At 33.5% G+C, this 24,486-nt stretch overlaps 1 protein-coding gene across 5 annotated transcripts in view; it reads right to left on the bottom strand.

Annotated features, from left to right (window-relative positions):
* USP15 (ubiquitin specific peptidase 15) overlaps positions 1-24,486 on the bottom strand; it is a 119,365-nt gene that overhangs the window by 54,050 nt on the left and 40,829 nt on the right. For all 5 annotated transcript variants that reach the window (XR_006294741.1, XR_006294742.1, XM_043564766.1 and 2 more), the window contains exons 5-6: positions 19,469-19,614; positions 15,468-15,529 (exon numbers count right to left, since the gene is read on the bottom strand). Coding sequence is in view for 3 of the 5 variants with exons in the window: in XM_043564766.1 (XP_043420701.1) it covers positions 15,468-15,529; positions 19,469-19,614 (208 nt within the window). In the remaining 2 variants the exon portion in view is untranslated. The remainder of the gene's footprint in view (positions 1-15,467; positions 15,530-19,468; positions 19,615-24,486) is intronic.

The raw sequence follows: 24,486 nt of genomic DNA, 5'->3' as shown, positions 1-24,486 counted from the left end.
ATAGATATTTCTTAAGTTTATGTACTTATTTAGAGAGAGAGGAGAGAGAGAGAGAGAGATCATAAGCAAGGGAGGGAGGGAGGGAGGGAGGGAGGGAGAGAGAGAGAGAGAGAGAGAGAGAATCCTAAACAGGCTTCACAATGTCAGCACAGAGTCAAATGTAGGGCTTGATCTCATGAATTGTGACATCATCACCTGAGCCTCAGATGCTTGACTGAGCCACCCAGGCACCCCTACACATGACAGATTTTTAAAATAACAGTATAAAAAGTTCACTGATAAGATTTCAGTTTCAGATTCCACATTGTGATTAAACTTTGATCATTAAACTAACACTGGTTGCATTTAGATGTGGTAGCAATTATTTGAAATATTTCTCTCTGTTCTACCTATCTGTGTGAGGCTCAGTATTCTCTATGTACTTCAACCCAAACAATGTATCACAATAAACTGAATGCAGAAGCACATAGAATTTAGTTGTCCTCTATTCAGTCAGATATTAAATAAATTTGCAAAAATGTAAAACAATTCCACTCTTCTCAGTATAATTTTTTTGTTTTGAAAGTTATTTTTCATAAAAATGTTACTTATGTAAAGATACAATAGTTTAGTATTATTTTTAAATAAATATTTAAAAATTTATTTTTTATTTCTAACCCATATAAAAGAAGTTCTTTGGGTCCTTAATAATTTTTAAGAATGTAAAGGGGTATTAAGATCAAAATATCTGATTTAGGAGGTAGAATGTGCAAGACTGCTAACTAATTAGATGAAAAGATTGAAGTTGAAAGAGGAATTCAAGATGGCTCTGAGATGGTACCTGAAGTAGGGAATACAGGACATGGCTATAGATTAGGTTGAGGGAATGGGAGAAGGTGGGGTAAAAAAGATTGTAGGTGGATCTTATATGGCGAAACCTATACCACATTTAGAAAAAGTCTGGAATTCAGAAAAGAGTTCTAGGCTAGAAATACAGAATGGGATGTTTGTGTGGGTTTGAGCTGAGGGACAGAATTAGCATAGTCTATCCACTGATTTTGAGAATCTATTATGGTATGAAAGGAGGGGTCATCTGATGGAAATTTGTGAAGTATCAATGCATTGAAGTTGTGAGCAGAGCTGCTGCATATAGACAAGCTGTACATTGCACAATTCCAAGGAGGTCCTTTCACAGAGAGATTACAATGTGGAAAATGCCCAAAAACTGTGCAGTACACAACCCACACAAGCAAACATGGCAGTTATGGAAAGGAAGAGCACCAGCCAGCCAGAGAATTGGTTAGAGAAAGTGAAAACACTCTTGAATCATAGACTCAAATTAAGAGAATTTCTTTAGGAGATAGCTAACAAAAAGAAGTATTACAGAAAGGTCAAATAAGATGAAACAAAATGAGAAAAAGTCAAATGAGAACTTTGTTACACTCTTAAATGAGTGGCAAGGAATAATTAAGTACTACCTTTAAAAAAATCTTTTTTAGGGGCGCCTGGGTGGCTCAGTCGGTTAAGCGTCCGACTTCGGCTCAGGTCATGAGCTCACGGTCCGTGAGTTCGAGCCCTGCGTCGGGCTCTGTGCTGACAGCTCGGAGCCTGGAGCCTGCTTCTGATTCTGTGTCTCCCTCTCTCTCTGACCCTCCCCCATTCATGCTCTGTCTCTCTCTGTCTCAAAAATAAATAAACATTAAAAAAAATTAAAAAAAATTTTTTTTTAATGTTTATTAATTTTTGAGAGGATAGAGAGAGAGACAGCATGAGCAGGGGAGGGGCAGAGAGAAAGAGGAAGACACAGAATCAGAAGCAGGCTCCAGGCTCTGAGCTGTCAGCACAGAGCCCAATGTGGGGCTCGAACTCACAGACCATGAGATTGTGACTGGAGCTGAAGTTGGATGCTTCACTGACTGAGCCACCCAGGCACCCTCTAAGTACTAGTTTTTTAAAGTTGACCAACAAAGGAAAAAAAAAAATAAAGAATGGTATTTGGAGTAAGTTTACGGTTTTTGTTTTTATTTTTGTTTTTAAAGAAAGGATAGATTTATATTTATAGGCTGGGGGGAAGATGACACTGGAAAAGAAAGAAAAGAATGAATTACTGTTACTTCTTACTATACATGTCTGCAGAGGCAAGGGAAATAAAAGCAAAAATGAACTATTGGGACTTCATCAAGAAAAAAACTTCTGCACAGCGAAGGAAACAATCAACAAAACTAAAAAGTAACTGACAGAATGGAAGATATTTGCAAATGACGCATAAGATAAAGGGTTAATATATAAAATCCATAAAGAACTTATCAAACTCAACACCACCAAAACAAATACTCCAGTTCAGAAACGGGCAAAAGACATGAACAGACACTTTTCCAAAGAAGACATCCAGATGGCTAACAGACACATGAAAAGATGCCCAACATCACTCATCAGGGAAATACAAATCAAAACCACAATGAGATACCACCTCATACCTGTCAGAATGGCTAAAATGAACAACTCAAGAAACAACAGATGTTGGTGAGGATTCAGAGAAAGGGAAACCCTTTTGCACTGTTGATGGACTGCAACTGGTGCAGCCACTCTGGAAAACAGTATGGAGAGTCCTCAAAAAATTAAAAACAGAGAGGTGCCTGGGTGGCTCAGTCAGTTAAGCATCCGACTTCGGCTCAGGTCATGATCTCACGGTTTGTGGGTTCGAGCTCTGCATCGGGCTCTGTACTGACAGCTCAGAGCCTGGAGCCTACTTCGCATTCTGTGTCTCCCTCTCTCTCTTCCCCACCCCCACTCTCACTTCGTCTCACTCTCTCAAAAATAAATAAACATAAAAAAAAAAATTAAAAAATTAAAAATAGAGCTACCCTACAACCCAGCAATTGCACTACTAGGTATTTATCCAAAGGTTACAAAAATGCTGATTCGAAAGGGCACATGTGCCCTAATGTTTACAGCAGCACTCTCAACCACAGCCAAATTATGGAAAGAGCCCAAATGTCCATCGACTGACGAATGGATAAAGAAGATATGTGTGTGTGTGTATAATGGAATATTACTTGGTGATCAAAAAGAATGAAATCGTTATTTGCAACAATGTGATGGCAGTAGTCTATTATGCTAAGTGAAATAAGTCAGTGAGAGAAAGAAATATCATACGATTTCACTCATATGTGGACTTTAAGAAACAAAACAGACGAACTTATAAGGAAGGGAGTATAAGATAAAAACAGGGAGGTGAACCATAAGAGACTCTTAAATACAGAGAACTGAGGTTTGCTAGAGGGGTGTTTGTGGGGGGATGGGCTAAATAGGTGATGGGCATTAAGAAAGGCACTTGTTGGGGATGAGCACGTCTACTCCTAAAACCAATACTACACTGTAGGTTAACTTGAATTAAAAAAAATTTTTTTTAATGTTTTTTTATTTTTGAGAGAGGGAGTATGAGTAGGGGAGGGGCAGAGAAAAAGGGAGACACAGAATCTGAAGTAGGCTCCAGGCTCTTAGCTATCAGCACAGAACCTGATGTGAATCTCGAACTCCCCAACTGTGAGATCGTGACCTGAGCCGAAGTTGGATGCTTAACTGACTGAGCCACCTAGGAACCCCTAACTAGATTGAATTTAAACAAATAAATTAAAAAAAATAAGAATGAATTACTGTTAACTGAGTGTCTACTATATATGTGGTAGTATGGTAGGCATTTATACATATGTAGAAGGGAGGAGATAGTGAAAGAAAAAGCAAGGTCTAGGAAGCATTGGGATATGCTCTATTTGGGATAAATAGCATTGGTAGAGAGATTGCTCTTAAAAAGCATAATGATGAGAAGAAAGAGAAGGATAGATGTGGTCCACAGGTAAAGCTAAAGTATATCAAGACTTTTAAAATGCCATTATAGGGGCACCTGGGTGGCGCAGTCGGTTAAGCGTCCGACTTCAGCCAGGTCACGATCTCCCGGTCCGGGAGTTCGAGCCCCGCGTCAGGCTCTGGGCTGATGGCTCAGAGCCTGGAGCCAGTTTCCGATTCTGTGTCTCCCTCTCTCTGTGACCCTCCCCTGTTCATGCTCTGTCTCTCTCTGTCCCAAAAATAAATAAACGTTGAAAAAAAAATTTTAAATGCCATTATAGACATTACTGATAAATGTTAACAGATCACTTATTTATTCTGATTCCAGCTTCTGACATAAATTATACACAGCCCAATCTAGCTAACATTTGTGGAGTTAATTTAGGGGTTGACTAGCCAGTCTGTGGATTATAACCAGAGCTCTTGAGATCTATTTCTTTGAAGTAATTTAGAAATTACACCGTTCCTCAGCAACCCTGCTCTAGTGGATTTTTAAGGAGAACAGAGAGAAAAAAAAAGCGCTTAGAATATCACTCATAGATTAGATACTAAGCCAGTAACCTAGTGTTAAACTAACTTTGGCTAATTTTGGGCTAGGTATAATATAAAATAGGGATCCAAGTCTTAAACAAGACAGAAAACAGTAAAACATCAATTTAACTGAAATTATTTCACGAAGACAGAAATTCAAACTTCATGCCTGACAAATATAGTATCTGAACTGCCCTACTTCAAACTGGAGTTTCAACTAAAAGCATGCAATTCAAGGCTAAGTTGAACTTCTTCCTTCAACAGAAAAATACAACTCGATAAATTACCTGAATATTCTTGATAAATTAACTTAATAATTAAATTACATGAAAACCATGTAATTTAAAAAACCATTTTGAGCAACCAAAATATGGAGATGTTAAGTTTGAACGCTGACATGGCAAAACAATGAAAGATTTTATAGTTATTTTCAAATCTGACATAAAAGAACCCCATGTTGTAAAATCCAACATTGTAAAACAAAAATTATCTTATTAAGAAAAACAAGACCAATTTTAAACTTTCCCCATTTCTTTTAATTTCTTTTTTAGTGTTTATTTATTTTTGAGGGATACAGCATCAGCAGGGGAGGGGCAGAGAGAGAGGCAGACACAGAATCCGAGGCAGGCCCCAGGCTCCAAGCTGTCAGCAGAGAGCCCGACGTGGGGCTCAAACTCATGATTCATGAGATCATGACCTGAGCTGAAGTCGGCTGCTTAACCCAACTGAGCCACCCAGGCACCCCTCCCCATTTCTAAAGATAAGTTCTTGGAGAAAAAGAAAAGTTTAAATCTCTCTAAAAATTAAACACTTTTACTGTTGCAAGATACAGATTAATTCAGTTCAACAAGCATTTGCTGTGTGCCTCTCCTATGACAGGCAGGGTATTAGATATTTAAAGATAAATGAAAGAAAGTTTAAGGGAATTTATGTATAAATTGGTTCTCATAACTTTATTTTTGTTCCTTATTTTGACTACCAATGGTACTTACAACATAAAACATTCCACTTAAAAATAAAATTACAGTTACTTTCCTTTAGTCATTATGAATCCCAGTACCAAAACTGCAACCCATTTTTTTCAACTTATTATAGAAACTTCCAAATATATGCAAGTCCTCATGTGCCCAGTATCAGATCTCAGCTTCAAAAATTAACATTCTGCCACTTTTATCTGTATCCTCTCAGCCTCCTTTCCCCATGTTTTTGCTGGACTATTTTAAAGCAAATTCCAGACATTTATAATTTCACCTGTGTATATATATAATGGAATACTACTCAGCAATAAAGAAGAACGAAAGTGTGCCATTTCTAACAACATGAATGGAGCTAGAGTGTTTTATGCGAAACAAAGAAAGTCACAGAAAGACAAATACTATATGATTTCACTCATAAGTGGAATTTAAGAAACAAAACAGATGAACATAAGGGGAAAAAAAGAGAGGCAAACCATAAAACAAACTCTTAACTACACAGAACTATAGAGAACAAACTGAGGGTTGCTGGAGGAGAGGTGGGCAGTGATGGATACCAAGGAGGGCACTTGTTGAGATGAACACTGGGTGTTCTATGTAAGTGATCAATCTCTAAATTCTACTCCTGAAGCTAATATCACACTATATGATAACTAACTGTAATTTAAATACAAACTTAAAACAAAAATTTATAGTATAGATCCCTAACCCACAAGAGATACGATACCAGTGCCAGTCCCAATTAAACAGTCAGTTCATGTTCACTTTTTTCTCCCCAGTTGGTTAGTTTGAATTGGGACCCAAATCAAGTCCATATATTTGCAGATCAATTTTGATAACTTCAAAAGCCCTTACTTGCTCCCGCCAGCTAACTTCTCCTCTGGCTTCACCTTACTGTGACTAAGTTTAGTTTACATTTGAGTGATTTCTGTATCTATTCATATAGTTAACATTGACTTATACATGTTACCATAAATTGCTCAAATCTTTTTTGGAACAAACCAGGGAACAAAAAAGAATATATCCAATAATTATTTGTGAGTACCTGTGAATATTAAGCATCTATACGAGAACTGTAAACTTATTCATTTATGCATGAAATACACTAAATTTTCTAACTTCAATTAATGGCTTTTAAATAACTGGACACTAGGGGGCGCCCAGGTAGCTCAGTTGGGTGAACGATGGACTTAAATTTCTGTTCGGGTCATGATCTCGGAGTTCCTGAGTTTGAGCCTCATGCCAAGCTCTGCCCTGGCAGCATGGAGGGGATTCTCTCCCTCTACCTACCCCTCCCTTATTCATGCTGTCTCTCTCTCAAAATAAATAAATAAAACTTTTAAAAATTTAAATAAATAAATATCTGGACACTAATTAACATAAACTTGACTGTGACCATGCTGTTTGGCAAAACTTGGGAGACATGGTATTGGTACTAGATTATATATTATTTTTCCAGAACAGGAAGCTGGAACAGTGTTTAGAGGAAGGAAATATTTATTTAGTCCATGTGCATTTTCAGCATGTCAAAGGAGTGTATATATATATATACACTCAAGGTCTTAATGGGTGTTTTATTAAAATGAGAAACCTCAAAGTACAGTTATGAGGAGTGTATTTATGTGTAGGCACAAGCATTTCCAAAAAGAATTTAGAATTTGGACATCTAAAATAACCAGAAAAAAGCTGCTTATTGATAACCAGCAGCACACAGGAACTTCATTCTAACATCATTATGATGCCTATCTTTAGGTGACAAATACCTAAGAAAGATGTATATATTCAAATAACAAAAAGATTTATATATAGTTTCTCTTGGAACCCTGCCTTTCCAACCAATTTACCCTCTTAGTTATCTTTCTTCTGTCAGTACATTTCATGGTGAGTGATTTGATCTATACCAGCTGTTCCATTTTCTGACTATTCAATTCCTCTTTCCCTATCATCTATTTCTCATTCCCAACATACTGTTTCCACTTGTCAAATACACAGAATCTCTTTTGTTCCCCATCCCTCTCCCCAGTCTCTGCATCACTTAGCAATGCTGACCATTCGCTATCTTCTGAAAGTGTTTCCCCTTGTTCTCTTCGATATAATATGTTCCCAGTTTTCCTAAATGTTCAGGATTACTCTATTTGATCTTTTTGTTTTATATCATTTCTTAGGGACATCCTTTAAAATTCAGTATTTAGTTCTTTACATTTTTTATTTGATAATTCATATATGCTTATATTTCTCACTTCCAGGAATAGAACTCTGCACCTGCAGTTATTACTCTCCAAGCTTTGGTTCCTGATCTTTAACTGCATACTAGGCAATTTTGTTTGGCTGTTCCATTATCTCAACTTAGAGTCTTGGAAAAAGTCACTGTATGTCTCTTACTGAAGGAGAACAAAATAGGAACAAAATAAAATGATATAAAGCATGCAAGAAAACTTACAAAAATTCAAAACGTCTTAAAAAATGACAACAAACTGCAGATTTTGGAATACTACCCTAGATTTATGGCTCAGAGCTTACATTTTAAATAGAAGACACATTATTAATTTAAAATATGTGAATATAAATGAATGGACAAGGAATTGAAAGCTGGCTTATGAGCCATTCTCTCAACTCCCACAAACTCAAATCATTCAACCCCCTACTTTGTGTTTGAACAAGGTTAAGATTGGTAACAAGTTTGTATACTTTCATAGAAACTTTGAGGGTGCATTTTCTGTGAATGCTAATAACTATAGCTTGTTTAGTACCCAAACAGAACTGTAATAACCAAATCTGTTTCAAATAAGCAGAACCTATCATGTACAAATACTTAAAAAGTCTCAGTGCAATTTGTTAAAATGAAACCAATACTTTACGTGGTAGGAGTTTCCTAAGATTTATTTTAATAATTTTCAGTCAAATAGGTCTATGCACCATTTCTGAATCCATTTATACAGTTAATGTTCTATTATTAAGCAAATTGGGCTTAATCACTCTCTAAAAAGTTCTAAAAAATTATGTATTTTTTGAATGTATTTCAGCGAATACAGATTTGAAAACGATAGTGTACAAAAACAAAAACAATACTGCAGAGTCACCTAGGTATTTTTATTATTTATCTTGGGCAAAAAGTAGTATGCAATAGTTTTATTTATAAAATGCTCCCTCTCGCCAAGCAGAGCACTCAGGGACAGAGTGCTGTAAAAAAAAAAAAAACTAATATGGCACCAGATTAAGTTTATACTTAGTGTTTTGGTCACCAATTTGGAATTTGTTAATTAGAACAACACAGATGGCCAAAAGACAATGTATGAGTGAGAACTAACTTAGTTTTCCATTTGAGTATTTTTGGCCTTTCATGCATTATCTAGTTGATTTTGGATTCTTTCTCTGGATGTTTTCTTAGCCCATGAAAACTGCCTTTCACAATCATCAATAACACTTAACTTTTATTCACCCGTAACTTAATCAACATGCCTTTTATCAACATTTGTGAGCAATTACTGAAAATACCTGAATTAAATCAGTTTCTTGGGCTGCTCTCACAAGAATTTTATTTCAGTAAAACCGAACAATTTGGATCTTTTCATTTCTATAATATTAATAATCTCAAAACCATTCTTTGAAATAACTATACCTAAATAAAACCATAGAGAAAAAATTTGCATAATTTTTGAATGAATTCAAAATTTAATAAAGTTGTACTTCAGAAGCTATGGCTAAGGAAAAAAGTATTATGTTTAAACAAACTGGAAAGTAAGGAATCATCTGTTGGTCAGGTTTCTCTTCTTTTTAGGAACTTCTATACTTTTACAATTTATCTACTGTAAAATAATTTTTTAGAAATACAAGATTTAACTAACTATATATCTCCACCTGAATAATTACACTATGTACCTGATGCCAACATCTTTAGAAAATAAATGGTCAAATTTAACAGAACAGAAAACTGTGGGTTAAAACTTCTCTAAGGTATTATTAGAAAAGATTGTGTTTTTAGAGGTTGTAAGAAATCAGCAAATCTAGATGAGAAGTGCAAGTTCTGAAAAAACTAAGCACTTAGTTTTTAAAAAAATAACATAAATATGAAGTTGAAAATTTCAAATCACATGCTGGTATCTAGCAGAAAAATCCAGATGGAAAACTCTTGTGTATTTTTTAGGTAGGTTTAGATTTCTAACATGGATTTTGGGTTATTTTAGGGTATATGCATTTTTAAAACTGCAGGACTACATATTTTAAACAAAATTATATTTTACCCTTAACATTTCTTAATATTTAGCATTTCTTCTCAATCAAGTAGCATAAAAATTTAGCTTCAGCTGAGGATATACAGGCTCAATTATGATAAAAATGGGCTCAGGACAATTTTAGGACATTCAGAGCACTTTAGTTCCTGTTTTCAGTGGTGTAGTAAAGTCAGACAATTAGATACTAACATGCTTTCTCTCAACAAACATATGCCTACTATAATGGTATTTTCTTGTTCATAAGCAGCACCTAAAATGAAGATTCCTGGGCCCACCATAAAGATTTATCTTCTGCTTATCTGGGGTGAAGACCTTGGAAGCTGCCACCTATGGTGTCCCACACAGTAAATATTAAGAAACATTACCTACAGAATATCTCAAAGTGTGATCCTTAGACAAACAGCATTAGAATCACCTGTGAGCTAATTAGAAATGTTAAATTCAGGAGCTCCACCCAGCTCTACCAAATCAGAAATTCTGGGGATAGGGCCTAGGAAACCATATTTTAACAAATGTAACAGATGATTCTTCCTTCTATCACCCTATTACAACTTTAATGTTTTCCCCTGGACTTTTGATGCTCTATGTGGGAACCGGTTATGTGGTAAGCAATATGAGCACCAGAAAAATCCAGGTTAGTGATGTTTATTAGAACTAGCATCTTCACACCATCTTGAGGACTAGGAGTTGTCTCCTGCCAGATATAATGGCAATAGAATGTTCTACACATTAATATGCTGACATTTCTCTTGAGGGCCTAAGATTATAGGCTCTCTGCTGGAGCTGAATTTGTTTAAGTTACATGTGCTTATAATGTGACTTCAATGAACACAAAGAATTCCACTTTTTAAAGCTGGCATTTGTCCAGAAAAAACAATGTGCATCCTTACTTTACTTATACATATAAAAGAAGTGGTAATTCCTTCATCTTTTTCTTCCTAATCTGTACTCCTATTTTCCTCTATACTAGGTGCTTTCTCTACGCTCTTAAATATTATAATTTTATGTAATATGTTCTGCTTTGTTTTAAATTTATGTAAATGGTACTTAATTAAAATCTCATTTTGTTTTTTCTTTTCTCTCAACTGTGTATTTATTTTAAACCTTACCCAGTTTTAAAGATCTTGTCATTGTGTACTTCTACCTGCCGCTCTCGTATTCCACAGCATACCATCACTCGTTTTAGCTAGGCTGCCTCCAAATCCCCACTACCAGCAACAATGCAGCTACAAAGCTTGTATCTTCAGGGACCTGCATAAAAATTCCCCTGAGTGCTGGGTCAGAGGGATTAAACAATTCCTGATTTCGGTGACACCGACTGGTGTATAGAGTGGCAGTTCTAGTGAACACTCCCACCACTGGTTCGTAATGCTTCTCCTACAACCCTTCAAAACTCGGTATTAGCTATCTTTTACATTTTTGTCATTTGGTGGCTGTTAGGTTGTACCTTGTGCGTCAAGCTTTCTGATTACAAGTGAGTTTGTATATCTCTTCATCTGCCTGTCAGCAATGGAGCTTCCCCTTCTTTAAACTATTCATATCTTTCAGTTATTTTTTAAAAGATTTTTGCTTTGTTTCTGTTGATTTATAAAAGTTCTTTGTACATTAAGGTATTAATCTCATGTAGGTTTTAGATATTAAAAAAACTGACACTTGACTTTTTACTTCATTTATGATTCCTTTAACAGAAATACTTAATTTTGATGTAATCAAACCCACTAATTTTCACATTATGTTCTCTGATTCTCAAAATACAGATATTTCCTGAAATTTCTTATTAGCTTTAAAGTTTTACATTTCATATTTGAGTATTCCTTCTGGAGTCGGTCTTTGTAAATAATGTGTAAGCTGGTGATCCTGTTTTTCTCCAAACAGCTAGTTTTCCTAATAAAATCTAAGCATCTACCTGCTTTAAGCAACCTGTTTCTCATCGACTAGTGGTGCCACTTACCAAGTTCTCATATTTACATGAGCGTTTTTTTTGAGCTCATTAATTTATTCCAGTGTATTTGCCTTTCTTTTGTTAGCATCATACTATTTTCATTATTATGGCTTTGTAGTAATTCTCACTATGTAGTAGGCTCAGAGCTTCCTTCCTCTTCTTTGTCAAAAGTGAGTTAGCTAATCCTGGACCTTTACTGGGATATGTTAATTTTAGAATGAGTTTGTGAAGTTTCTCAAAAAACAAAACAAAACAAAACAAAACAAAACAAAACTCAGGATAGAATTTTTAACAGGAGTCAGTGACAGGATAGATTTCAAGAAACAGGCATCATCAGATTAAAACACATAGTACATGATAATCCTTTGTCTTCTAATAGGTTAGTTATTTACCATGAAGGTTTTATGCATTCCTAATTCGGTTAATTTTTGTTATACTATTTTCTGATTGGGTTACTTATGGAGTATATACTAACGATATTGCAGGGGTCAGGAACCTATGGCTCACAAGCTAACTCCAGTTTGCCACATTTTTCTGTAAATAAAGTTTTACTGGAATACAGCCATAACCGTTTGTTGACATAATGTCTATGGCTGCTTTCAAGCTCTACTGGCAGAGTTATAGTTAAGTCAGAGACCATATGGCTCACAAGCTAAAATATCTAGTTCTTTATTAAAAAGATTGTTGACCTCTGGGTATAAAAAACACATTAATTTTTACAAATTAATCTTAAAGAATCTTGCTGAATTTTCTCAGTTCTAATAGTCTGCTGATGGGTTTTGGGTTTTACATAGATGACTGTATCATATGCAAATAGTGAATTTTTTCTTTCACTTTCAATCTTACTTGGTTTGTGTTCAAAATTTCTCAATATAATTTTTGCTACAGACTTTGGGTATACAGACTTTATTAAGTTAGGAGAATTTCCTTTTATTCTTAGTTTTCTGAGAGTCTTTTCATACACTGATGCTAATTTCAAAAAACTTTTTTTTTTTTTTTTTTTGCATTCTAATGAACTATCATTGGGCAATTTAGGACATTCTGTTATGTGGTATTAGGCATATTTTATAGTAAATGGATACTAGATCATAGGCTATAGTATATAATGGATACTATATAATATACAGTAATAGACACTATTATATATATATTATGTATATATGTGTATATATATATCATGTATATATACTATATATATATGTATAATGTTTTCATGCTTTAACATTTGGGTTCTGTATTAAAATACTGGGTAATTCAGTGAAGAATGGAACTCTTAACTAAGCACATTTCTAGTATAGTACTTTCATTCACCAACACTTTTTATGTCTATGTTGTTAGGTATTATATACGAGAAATTGTGTTTTCTCTTATAGAAGGACTGCAGCTGTTTAATAAAAATGGTATTGTGTGCTAGCAAATAGGGAAGAAAAGAAAATATATAGTTTTATCTTTCAAGTGAAAATCAATAATTTTAAGTAGAAAAGATCTCTAAATCCTTAGAACTCATGGTATTTCTTAAGGCACAAGCAACTTTGAAATTTCAAAAATTATTTAAAGCTGTTAACAAATACATAACAATCTAACAATAAGCCAGAAAAAAGAACATTTATCTTGATCTAAAGACTAAAAGTAAATATTCGCAAAGAAAACATTTCTAACTTCTAAGCTTCATCAATCAAGAAATTTACAATTATCTACCATGTGCTTTCAATATCTTCTTATTCTAAGTTCTACCCTTATATTACACCCTACTAAGTGGGAGTAATAATAAAATCTAATTAATATACTTAAGTGGTCTCATAAAAAATTTAAATAAAAAAACTTCACAAGATAAAAAGGACAGAGAGCCACTCATTAAAGATGCATTTTAGTTTTAAAGATAAAAATTAAGTACCAGATCATTTTTCTCTTTTATTTGCGAGGTTAACATTTAATAAATTACTTTTAATTTATTTAAGAATAATTATTTTAAGTATTTCAAACTGTAAGTTTATAATCCCTTATGAAAATTCTGAAATTTCAAAAGCTCTGAAAATGTTTAAAATATTTCACAATTCACTTGAGGGAAACCTAACCTAAACTGATATTAAACTATTTATAGTCCTTTATCCTACTTAGTGTGAATATTTGCTAAGATTAATGTATTTGGTTAAGAGAGTCCCCTTGGATTCTACAGATATACTAAAATAATAGGCACCATATTATTTCTCAAAGGTTTGAAAAGTCTAAAATTGAAATACAACTGGCACTAAGTGTTTTCGATAATGTAGTATAAAACTGATCATTCTAAAACCTTTACAAATATTTTCTCCCAATCGGTTTGTTGTGTTTTCACTCTGTTTATTGTTTCCCTTACTGTGCATAAACTTTTTAGTTTGATGTAGTCCCATTTCTCTATTGTGTTTGTTGCTTATGCTTTGGTGTCATATTCAAGAAATCACTGCCTGGACAGATGTCATGATGCTTTCCCCCTAAGGTATCTTCTAGGAGTTTTATAGATTCACGTCTTATTTTTAAATCTTTAAACCACATATTTGATAAGGGGATAATACCCAAGATATACAAGGAATTCCTACAATTCCATGGCAAAAAAACAAATAACCAGATTAAAAAGTGGGCCTAGGACTTGCATAAACATTTCTCAAAAAGAAGGCATACAAATAGTAGTAAGTACAGATGCGCAACATCAGTAATTGTTGGGGAAATGCAAATCAAAATCACAATGAGATATTACCTCATACCTATTAGGATGCTTACTATCAAAAGAACAAATGATAACAAGTGCTCACAGGATGTACAGAAATTGAAACACTGGTATAGTGTTGGTAGAAACGTATAATGATACAGCTGCAATGGAAAACAGTACAAAGGTTCCTCAAAAAATTAAAAATAGAAGTACAATCTGATCCAGAAATCTCACTTCTGGGTATATATCCAAAAGAAACGAAATCATCTCAAAGAGATATCTCCATTCCCCTGTTCACTGCAGTACAATTCCTAAGATAGGAAAACAACCTGAATGTCTATAGATGGATGAATGGATAAAGAAAATGTGGCATATACTGCAATGAAATATTATCCAGACTTTTTTAAGGAAGTAAGACTGTGTTAAGTAAGGAAATCCTGCCATATATGATAACTTGGATGAACCTGGGGGACATTCTGTTAAGTAAAATAAGCCAATCCCAGAAAGACAAAAACTGCATGATTCCACTTACATGCGGTATCTAAACTTGGTCAAATACTCATAGAAACAGAGAGTACAAGGATGGTTGCCAGGGGCTGGGGGGAAGGGAGAAATGGGAAATTACTGTGCAATAGAAATAAAGTTTCAGTTACACAAGATTAAGAAATTCTAGAGATTTACTACACAAGAATGTGCCTACAGTTAACAATACTGTACTGTGCACTTAAAAAATTTGTTAAGAGGGTAGATCTCAAATTAAGGGTTCTTACCATGTTCAAACAAATGTTAAAACGATTTCTAATTCTTTCATCCTTCCTTCATTTACCATCAAAAAAAATTCTTATACTCCTCTATCTCTACTTGTGCTTTTATATTCTAAAACATTTAAATAAATAAAAATATTAACTTTATGTCAGACTCATTTTGATAGTGTTCTTTAACAGATACTTTTAAAAGAAATCACAAAAAGCTTGAAAAATAGTAAACAAAATGTTTAATAGTGATTTGATGTATTAGACAATGTTACAATATTTATAACATATGTATATTGTACCTTATTCTAAAAGAGATTCGAACTGGAAGGCTTTTTAATTATAGCATATTAATTTAAATGCAAACTTAGAAAACGTCTATAATGGGAATAAAATATTTAAATATAAAGTAGGAATATATACTTGCAATGTACAATTAGGTATCTTCTATCATTCTGGATTTTGTTATCTGAAATCAAAGGCTTTAAGATCATGCAATCAGCCATAAAAAGTGGGAGCACTTACTTAGGAGCAGAAGGACCCCTGGGCCATGTTCCATCTTCATTTTTCTGTTCTATCACTAACACCTGTAAATATGACACAATAAAAGAGTGTTTTTCCTTAACTCTGAAGTTAAGATAGCTTTAGAAGATTAGGTGAATACACTAAGAAACTAAAGTAACTCTGGGATTAAAGGACATAGTAGACAAGGTGAAGAGGTATTTGAATTTTGATTCCAAAGCTGGGCAATATAAATACAATATAAATTCCTTGAGTTTAGGGAGTATATTTTCTATTTCTTTTCTGTTTATAGGTTGTGACATAGTAAGTACCATGCAAAAAAAACCCAGATGCTCAATAAAAGGTCAAAGTTGTTAAACATACTGATATATAAACTTAGCTATCATTACGCAAATCCTGGAAAATAGCCCCACAGATAATTCCAAATTACAGATCACACGTAATTTATTTGGTGCTTTAAAATTTGTCTTTATTTACGTTATCACTATGTAAATTATAGAATCTTTTAATGTATAAATGATAGAGTCACATTTGTGAGATTCAGACTCAAGTTCTTTATTGCAGCATGGTAAAGGCAGACAGAAATCAATTCTAATAAATGTAAAGTACAGGGCAAGGGAACTATGCTTTATTCTAAAACATGTCAGAATCCTCCCCCTTATCTGCCAGTCTAAAAAGCCTTTCTTCCAGTTTTTGCTATGGGTGAATCTGCGCAAAGAAGAAAAACTAAGCAAAAATAACTAAATTAGCAAAAGAACTATGTGATATATCAATATGTTAATAACCAAATTTCCATGGGAGAACTATATCATAGAAAACATGTCTTCAAGTAAACTCAAGCATTACAAATTGTGAATACATCCTACATAATCACCTTCAACTCTTTTTCTTGAAATCTCAATTTTGTAACCTACTCTACATACTCTCAGTAAAATACTTTTGTGGACTGTATGTTTCAGGCCATTTGTAAGTTGGCATTTGGATCCTAATAATATAAAATGTAAGCCTGTTTCAGAGCACATACAACAAACAATAAAGCATCAATAAAAAAAAATTAATGGAACCAGGTTGTTGAGAGTATTCTAATTAAAATATACAAGTTATCTTTAAGTGTTAATACTTCCTACATTCAAGGAACGTCATGTGTAGTATATAAAGAATAAGAGCACTCTACCTACTATCCTGATCTCTCCCTGATCATACTTTTCTCCCTTCCTATCATATACAATTTATCACTCTCCTCAATTTTCTGATATCATTCCGATATAATCATATATTCATATATTTTCATAGATTTATAAAACTGAATTTAGTAATTTTTAACTCCTTAAGTTTTTCTTTACTGCAACTTATAACTCTACAGACATCTATATATGAACTACACATAGAGAGAAAACATGTCTTGGCATTACAAATTTGAATATATATATGTTTTGTTTCATATATATATATATATATATACACACACACACACACATATATACACATACACATATGCACACACACACACATATATATGTAAGCTTCAGTCATTTGGAAGACTTAAATTAGTTATAAAATGAAAGACTTCAGTTATAAAAATTCCAAAATTATCCATTTAGTTATCATTGTTTATGGTTTGCTTTCCAATGGAAGGTCCTACAACTGAAGAATCAAACAAATATTTAAAGGTGTACCATAATATTTTAATTCCTAATAGTGTGTGTAGTTAAAATTTCATGTTTTACAATCAGATATTAATTTTGAAGGCTATCAGAAATGTTAATGTTCACTCCTTTATTCAAATATATTATTTTCTGAATAAAGTTTTGCTCATGGTTAAAACTTTTAAGAAGAAAACTATTTCAGAAATATTTCAAAATTTAATTAAGCTGAATGTGTGCATGCACACGTGCACACACACGCACACACTCTTTTAAGGGAGAGAGATAAGAATCGCCCATTTTGGGAGGCAAACTCTTCAATTATGTATCTTTGTTTCACTTTCTGATGTTTCAGTTTACTTTCAATTTCAGTAAAAATTTTAAAAAGTCCAGGACAATGTGAGTTCACTTATCATCAGTCAGAAAATAACTATTTACAAAATCTGGAAAATTTAAAGCATGTTGTTTGAAACATCATTATTTCAAAAGATCAAATGTTCTTAAGGATATTTAAACTTGTTAAAATAATTTATCGTCAGCTGCAAGTTGATAAGTGCATTCCTATCAGGAACATCAAATTATTTAAATTGTCTAAGTCTCAGTTTTCTAGTGTACGTGATGGATGGATAACAGCCATTACATGGGCTCGATCCTGGAAAACATTTAAAGAAATGATTCCATGTGTTTCAAATTGAACTCTTGGAGTTCAAGACTTATGGATGGTAACTCAGGAGTCAAAGAGGAAATTGGCCAAGGAGGGGAGTGTTGACTAACCAACAGAGTTCCAAATTCCTTATACCACCTTCAATCAGGTTAACTCTGCTTTTAATTATAATACATGTTAGTTTTTGTACGATTTTCCCTTAAGACTATAGCTAAAATAAGTCTGAAAATTAATGTTTTTATAGCCCAATACATGACATACAGTAGACTTTTACTAAAAATTAATTTCTTCTGTTCTGAATTTTTTAACTTGGATCAAAATACCAATGTCAATAGTTATTTTTAATAAAACAGAACAAAATAAAACCCTCCATATATCAGAGCACCAGGCTCTGTGTTAGGTACTAAAAATAAAAACAAAAATAAATAGACACAAAGTCCAACTAAAACAAGGAACTCATAGTCTAGCTGGGAAGCTCAACATATAAATAAAGTACATAACGAATGACACAAAAGACCTATACATAAATCATTATAAAGTTAAGGGAATAATTTTTTCTCCAAAGTAGAAAACTCCTATACCTGAAATAGATACTGAGAAAAATAGACCAGGAAAGGCTGAAGAGATGACGTGACATTTGAATTGGAATCTGAAGGACGAAAGATTTGATCCGGTTAGACTACATGACAAAATGGAATGGTTAATTTGACTATTTTGATGTTTAAAAGGACTTTTTGCTGGATGGATGCAGGCATTGGGAAGAAGGGTATAACAGGCAGATGGAATAACACAAATGAAAACACAGGAGTTTGGAATAGGATAGTATGCTTAGAGAACTACAAGCAGTTCGGTTTGGTACTTGTCAGAGTACAAATCACAAGGCAAGGATAATGTAAGATGCTGGAAGACTAGCAAAAAGGTCAAACCTTGACTTGCATGCCGTGTTAAGTTGCCTGGACTTTATTTAATTGTTAAGGAACCAGGAAAGGTTTATAAAAGGGAAACACTGAGGTTTTACATTTCAGAAAGAGTATTCTAACAGAAATATAAAAGACTGAGAGTGGATATGCAAAAGATTGGATGCAGAGGGATCTGTTAAGACACTACTGGTAGGGCTGAGAATGGAATAGAGAGATTAATTCAAGAAATATTTAGAGGGTAGAAGCAGTAGGACTTGTTGACTGTGTCTAAACATCTTCATTTTTCAACACATTCATTTCTTTGGATTGTATCATAAAGAAGGACCAAATTGGGGGTTGATACCTTAGCAGAGGTTGGCAAACTACAGTTCACTTAGCTCACTGACTGCTTTTGTAAATGAAGCTTGTTGTTTACATATAGTCCATGACTACTTTGTTACTACAAAGGCAAAGTTGTAGTTGTGATAGAGACCATATGGCCTACTCAGCCAAAAATATTTACTATTTGATTCTTTACAGAAAGTTTGCTGACCTGTATTTTTTAGCTGTTTTTTGATGGAAAATCATTTCTTTTTAAAAAGTAGGTTATTCTCAAGCTCAAGGAGGGAAGCAAAAGCTATTGCCAATGAACAGCAGGAACAGGGAAGAGATGAGTTAGAAAGAGGAAGCCAGAGAGAGTAGAACCCACTATAGATTGTCAAGATATTCATAAAGTTTGTGACTCCAAAAAGCTTCATGTATAGTATGCTTAAAATAAACAGTACTGCTAAACAATACCTGTCCTTGGTATAAACCAGCATCCTGAATGGTGCTGTCTGGTTTATTCAGTGGTTCAAATGTATTACTCATGTATTTGTTCCACAATCTGGTCTCCTTTTCATCTGGAATATTGAAGATTTTTCTTATTTCTTTTTCAATTGTATCTAGATTTAAGGAGGAAAGATATATAAATATAATACATATTTTAAAATATACCACATAGAACTAAGTGCTCACCAGCATAAAAATCCTAAATTTAAAATACTGATATAATAGCAAGAATAGGTGAACAAATATGTAGGACATATATAAAGAACAGAAAAGATAAGACCGATGTGTTTTTTTACAAACAAAATGGTAATTATAATTCTGACAGATAATTACTTGGGAAAACAAAGATCTCACAAGGTAGAAAAATTTAATCATGTAACACTAGAGTATAATTTATATTATACAGGATAAAATTTAACTTTTTACACATTATAAATTCAATGTATTTTTCTGATGATATGATGGACTCAGAAGTATGAGTCACAGATGCTACAGATAGAAAATTTTATTTTTAATTGTAACATAACCAATTTTAGGATAATTTATATTAAATTGAATATAACTTACAGTTTGAATAGTTCACTAAAATTAAACAGAATAAATGGACACAAAGGAAAGTGCCTTCTTGAAGGAATGTCTGTATTAGTAAAAATATCTTGTTTTCATAGTAAAGCCATATATTTTCCTTATTCCTAAATCAATTATGTGAGTAGAAAAAGTATTTTTAACCTGGAGCAGCTTAACCTGCTATACAACAGGAGTCCCCACATATGAGAGTAGAGATGTAATTAAATTTCAGTGCCATACAGTTAAATGAATCTTTAAAATTTTTAAACATGAGAGATTATTAGAAAACAGCATTAAAACCATTGAATTCTGGTCAGTAACTTGCCTACCTTAGACTCATGAAAAGTGTAAAATATCTTATGACATATGAAGAAATATATAATACTTCTACATTTTAGAGTACCTGGCTAGCTTTGGGAAGAAATTATTTATAAAACACTAAACCTATTAATACATGTTCTCTGAAGAACTATAAAAACCTATACCTATCCTACTTCATTAATTTTAGTCTAATAATATTGTTTATGCTCTACTTAGCTAAAATTCATTAATAATCTTATAGTCAATGAGATTTTGATTAAGGCTTTAAATAAACAGGAAATCTTACAGTGTATCTGAAAACTTGGCGCAAACTAGCTAGAATATTTAAATAATTACACAAAATAAATATACTAACAGTACTGCTTTCTATTTTGGTGGGTTGGTCTTTTTCCTTTTTGTTCTTTTTATTGAATTATAAATATATAACAGAAAAATTCACAAGTCATCAGTATATAATGATAAATTCCCAAAGTGGATACACCCCGTAACTAGCATCCATATCAAGAAACAGAACATTACCTAGGAAGGAGGGTAGAGGAAGAAGCTGAGGAAGGGAGGTCATTTTCGTCTTTCTATAAAACTAAGTGCTCTTTTTCCTGATTGCATAAATAATTCTTGCTCATTGCAAAAATTCAGGAAATACAAACACCACTGTTAACATTTTGTTATTTCTTCTTTCAGACCTTTATCTGTTAATACACAGATACATAATACAATACATGGAGACACATATGGGAATTTCCTCTTCAATGAGTTCTGCAATCTACTCACATACAGGGGAAGAACATTAAAGACAGAAAGGACTGCAAAGGCCCTGAGATAAGAATGCATTTGGCATGTTTCAGAATACTGTGGTGCAGCAGTGTGGCTGAAGTGAAATGAGCAAGGTGGAAATGGATTATATAGAATCTTGTGAGCTAGGAGAATATACTATTTTATCTGAGTCAAGGGTAGGAGACTAGGCTACTGAAGCAATCAAAACCAAGGGAGAAGCAATGTTAAGTGGTCAGAATGAGAACAGATTCTGAAGGAACTGCTTAGAAGATACACTGCTTAGATTACATGCAGGGCATGAAACAAAAGAGAATCTGAATGATTCCAAGGTTTTGAGCCTGAGCAATTGGAAGAATACAAGTGGGGACTACTCAGATGGGGAAGAATGACAGGGTAGCAGGTTTTTTAGGGGGAAGGGACAGACTTTAGTTTTGTACATGTTGTATCTTGAGATTCCTATCAGGCAGAAGTGAAGTTAGGGAATGATTAAAACTGGAATTAAGGGAGAGTTTTGGGTAGGAGATATAAATTCAAAAGATATTGATACACAGAAAGTATGTGAAGTCAGGGCACAGAAGGAAATCACCAAAGAAATGGGGAAATCCAAGGACTAAGCATGGCAGTACCCTGATGTTTTGAGATCAGAAATATGAAGAGGATCTTTTCAGATTCTCTGAGAAGATGCAGGCAGTAAGAACTTGTGCCCTGGAAGCCATGTAAAAAGGAAATATTTGTAAATGGAAAAGTGAGTATGTATATTAATTTTTGCTGGCAGGTTAAGAAAATGGAAGACTGATATTACCATCAGATTTATCAATGTAGAAGTAGTGACCATCATAGCAGCAGTGTCAAGGGATTGGTAGGTCTGAAGGTCTGATGCAGCAGAGTCAAGTGAGAATGGGAACAGAGTAAGTGGTATCTAGAAAGCAGGATGCTCACATTGAGATTCACCAGGTGCAGCTACAGATAACGACAATCTAGGGTATAACTAGGGAATTAATGCCTCAAATTGGATACAGATTAAAGGTCACTTGAGAATGTCAAGGTATTGAGAAGGTGTGTAGACTTTTCCACTTACGAATCTGACTGTGTCAGGCAGTTAATAAAAAGCATAGAGGTAGAAAAATTATTACCTCATATAATAAAAACAAAATTGTTGTGACAAACATTTCTAGTAAGAATATTTAATAAAGTTAAGCAATTCTATTAATAAATTTAATAGAAACAAAGTACTTTTCAATAAATTTTATAACAAACATTGTTTTTTCCAGTGTATTCGTAAAGAAAAAATAAAAACCAAACTTTATGTTTCTTATTGGAACATTTTCTATATCCAAATATGTCAATTTAAGGAGAAAAATACTCAAAGGCAAGGCATTTTGGCTCTGAATGAGGTAAATTATTTAGATCCTGCCTGTGGCTACTATCATTATTATTATAAGTCAGTGTAAATAGTAGTAGCTGAAAACGAGTTTTGATTTGGCAAAACAAGAAAACAAATACTTCTATTTCTTAATTCTATTTACATAGCATATAGCTGTATTTTATGGACATAAATATTTGGATCATTTTTAATCAAGATGAGACCACAGGGAAAAATATACATCCCATATTTCCTTTCTTATTATCCAAATTTTTTTATCATTTCAAAACTTACTTCCTTTAGAAAAACAAAATCAGCCCAATTAACCCTTGCACAGATTATATAATGCAATAATTAAGAGATGAGACTGTGTCCAGTTAGAATATTTTCACTTGGAACCAGGGTGATCCTAAGTAAGTCTTTTAACCTTTCTTAGCCCCAACTTCATCATCTATACAATGAAGATAAAGTATTGCTGAGGTTTAAAAAGAAATTTCCTACAAAGTGCCAAAAACATAGTCCCACAACTGCTAACTACTATGATAACTATTTTATCAGGTCTCTAAAATTCCCAGTTTAATTTTAATTTTTGTGAAGGTTTTACAAAATTTCAGTTTTTGTAAAACCTTTTGCTTAGAGAGCAAACTTGCTCAAGTACAGATTACTGAACTTTAAAAACTAAGACCTACAGTAAGAAATCGTGGCCCTATATACACGTGTTGTTTTCTATTGTGATATTTTCTGTTCCATTCTTTTCACTCCCAAACTACTTATACCACCCAGAGTATTGACAAACATGCTCTAATACAGTAAGAAACTTCGGCTGTACAAAAATTCAGGTCACTTACAATTTTAAGGTATATATCCAATGTATGTAGCATTTTAAAGTATTAGTATGTTGATTAAAATCTATACAAATCATAAACTTTTTGAAGCAGATTCTTTATAAATGATTTAACTCCATAAGACAAATTCTTATGTAGTACTTAATATGAGAACTCCCCACTGCTTGTACTGAAATCAGAAATTAAACCAGCTGATCTTCATATAATGAGCTTAAAAATATTATTCTGTGAACTAATGTTCTAAAATAAGATTTCTTTTATAAATATTTTTTTAATTTTAATTTTTAAAATGTTTATTTATTTTTGAGAGGGAGAGAGACAGAGCTTGAGCAGGGAAGGGGTAGAGAGAGGAAGACACAGAACCTGAAGCAGGCTCCAGGCTCTGAGCGGTCAGCCTAGGGGCCCGATATGGGGCTCCAACTCATGAACCATGACCATGACCTGAGCCGAAGTCAGATGCTTAATCAACTGAGCCACCCAGGTGCCTCTCTAAAAGTAAGATTTCTGATTGTCCCATATTTATACATAATTTTTCTACAGAAATAAGCTAAGGAGAAAAGGAAATACCAAACTCTAGTTTAAAATAACTAGAAAACATTATCTGTATAGTAGCTTCTCATTTATATTCCAACTAGCTGAACATTTCAGACATTATTTAATTTCAATAGACTACCCTTATTAGACTTGAGTCTTACTCTGCATATTTTAATATCATGATTAATGCAATTTTATATATATTGATAACTTAAAAAAATTTTTTGAATGTTTTTATTTTTGAGAGAGAGAGACAGAGCGTTAGTGGGTAGGAGCAGAGAGGGAGGGGAGACACAGAATCCAAAGCAGGGTCCAGGCTCTGAGCTGTCAGCACAGAGCCCGAGGCAGGGCTTGAACCCATGAACTGTGAGATCATGACCTGAGCCGAAGTTGGTCGCTTAACTGACTGAGCCACCCAGGTGCCCCTATATTTGATAACTTTCAGTTTTTCATATACAGAAGAAATGTTTTATTTTCCTGAATATGTTCCACAAGTCTAGAAGTTCAAAAGTCAACTAATTGTACATATTAATATAATAAAATGACATTTACATATGGAATTCTTACTATTTTAAGTATTC

The sequence above is a fragment of the Prionailurus bengalensis genome, chromosome B4 (genome assembly GCF_016509475.1).
Source record: "Prionailurus bengalensis isolate Pbe53 chromosome B4, Fcat_Pben_1.1_paternal_pri, whole genome shotgun sequence".
Classification (NCBI taxonomy): domain Eukaryota; kingdom Metazoa; phylum Chordata; class Mammalia; order Carnivora; family Felidae; genus Prionailurus; species Prionailurus bengalensis.
Note: the sequence above shows the minus strand (reverse complement) of the source record. Positions and strands in the feature narration are given on the sequence as shown.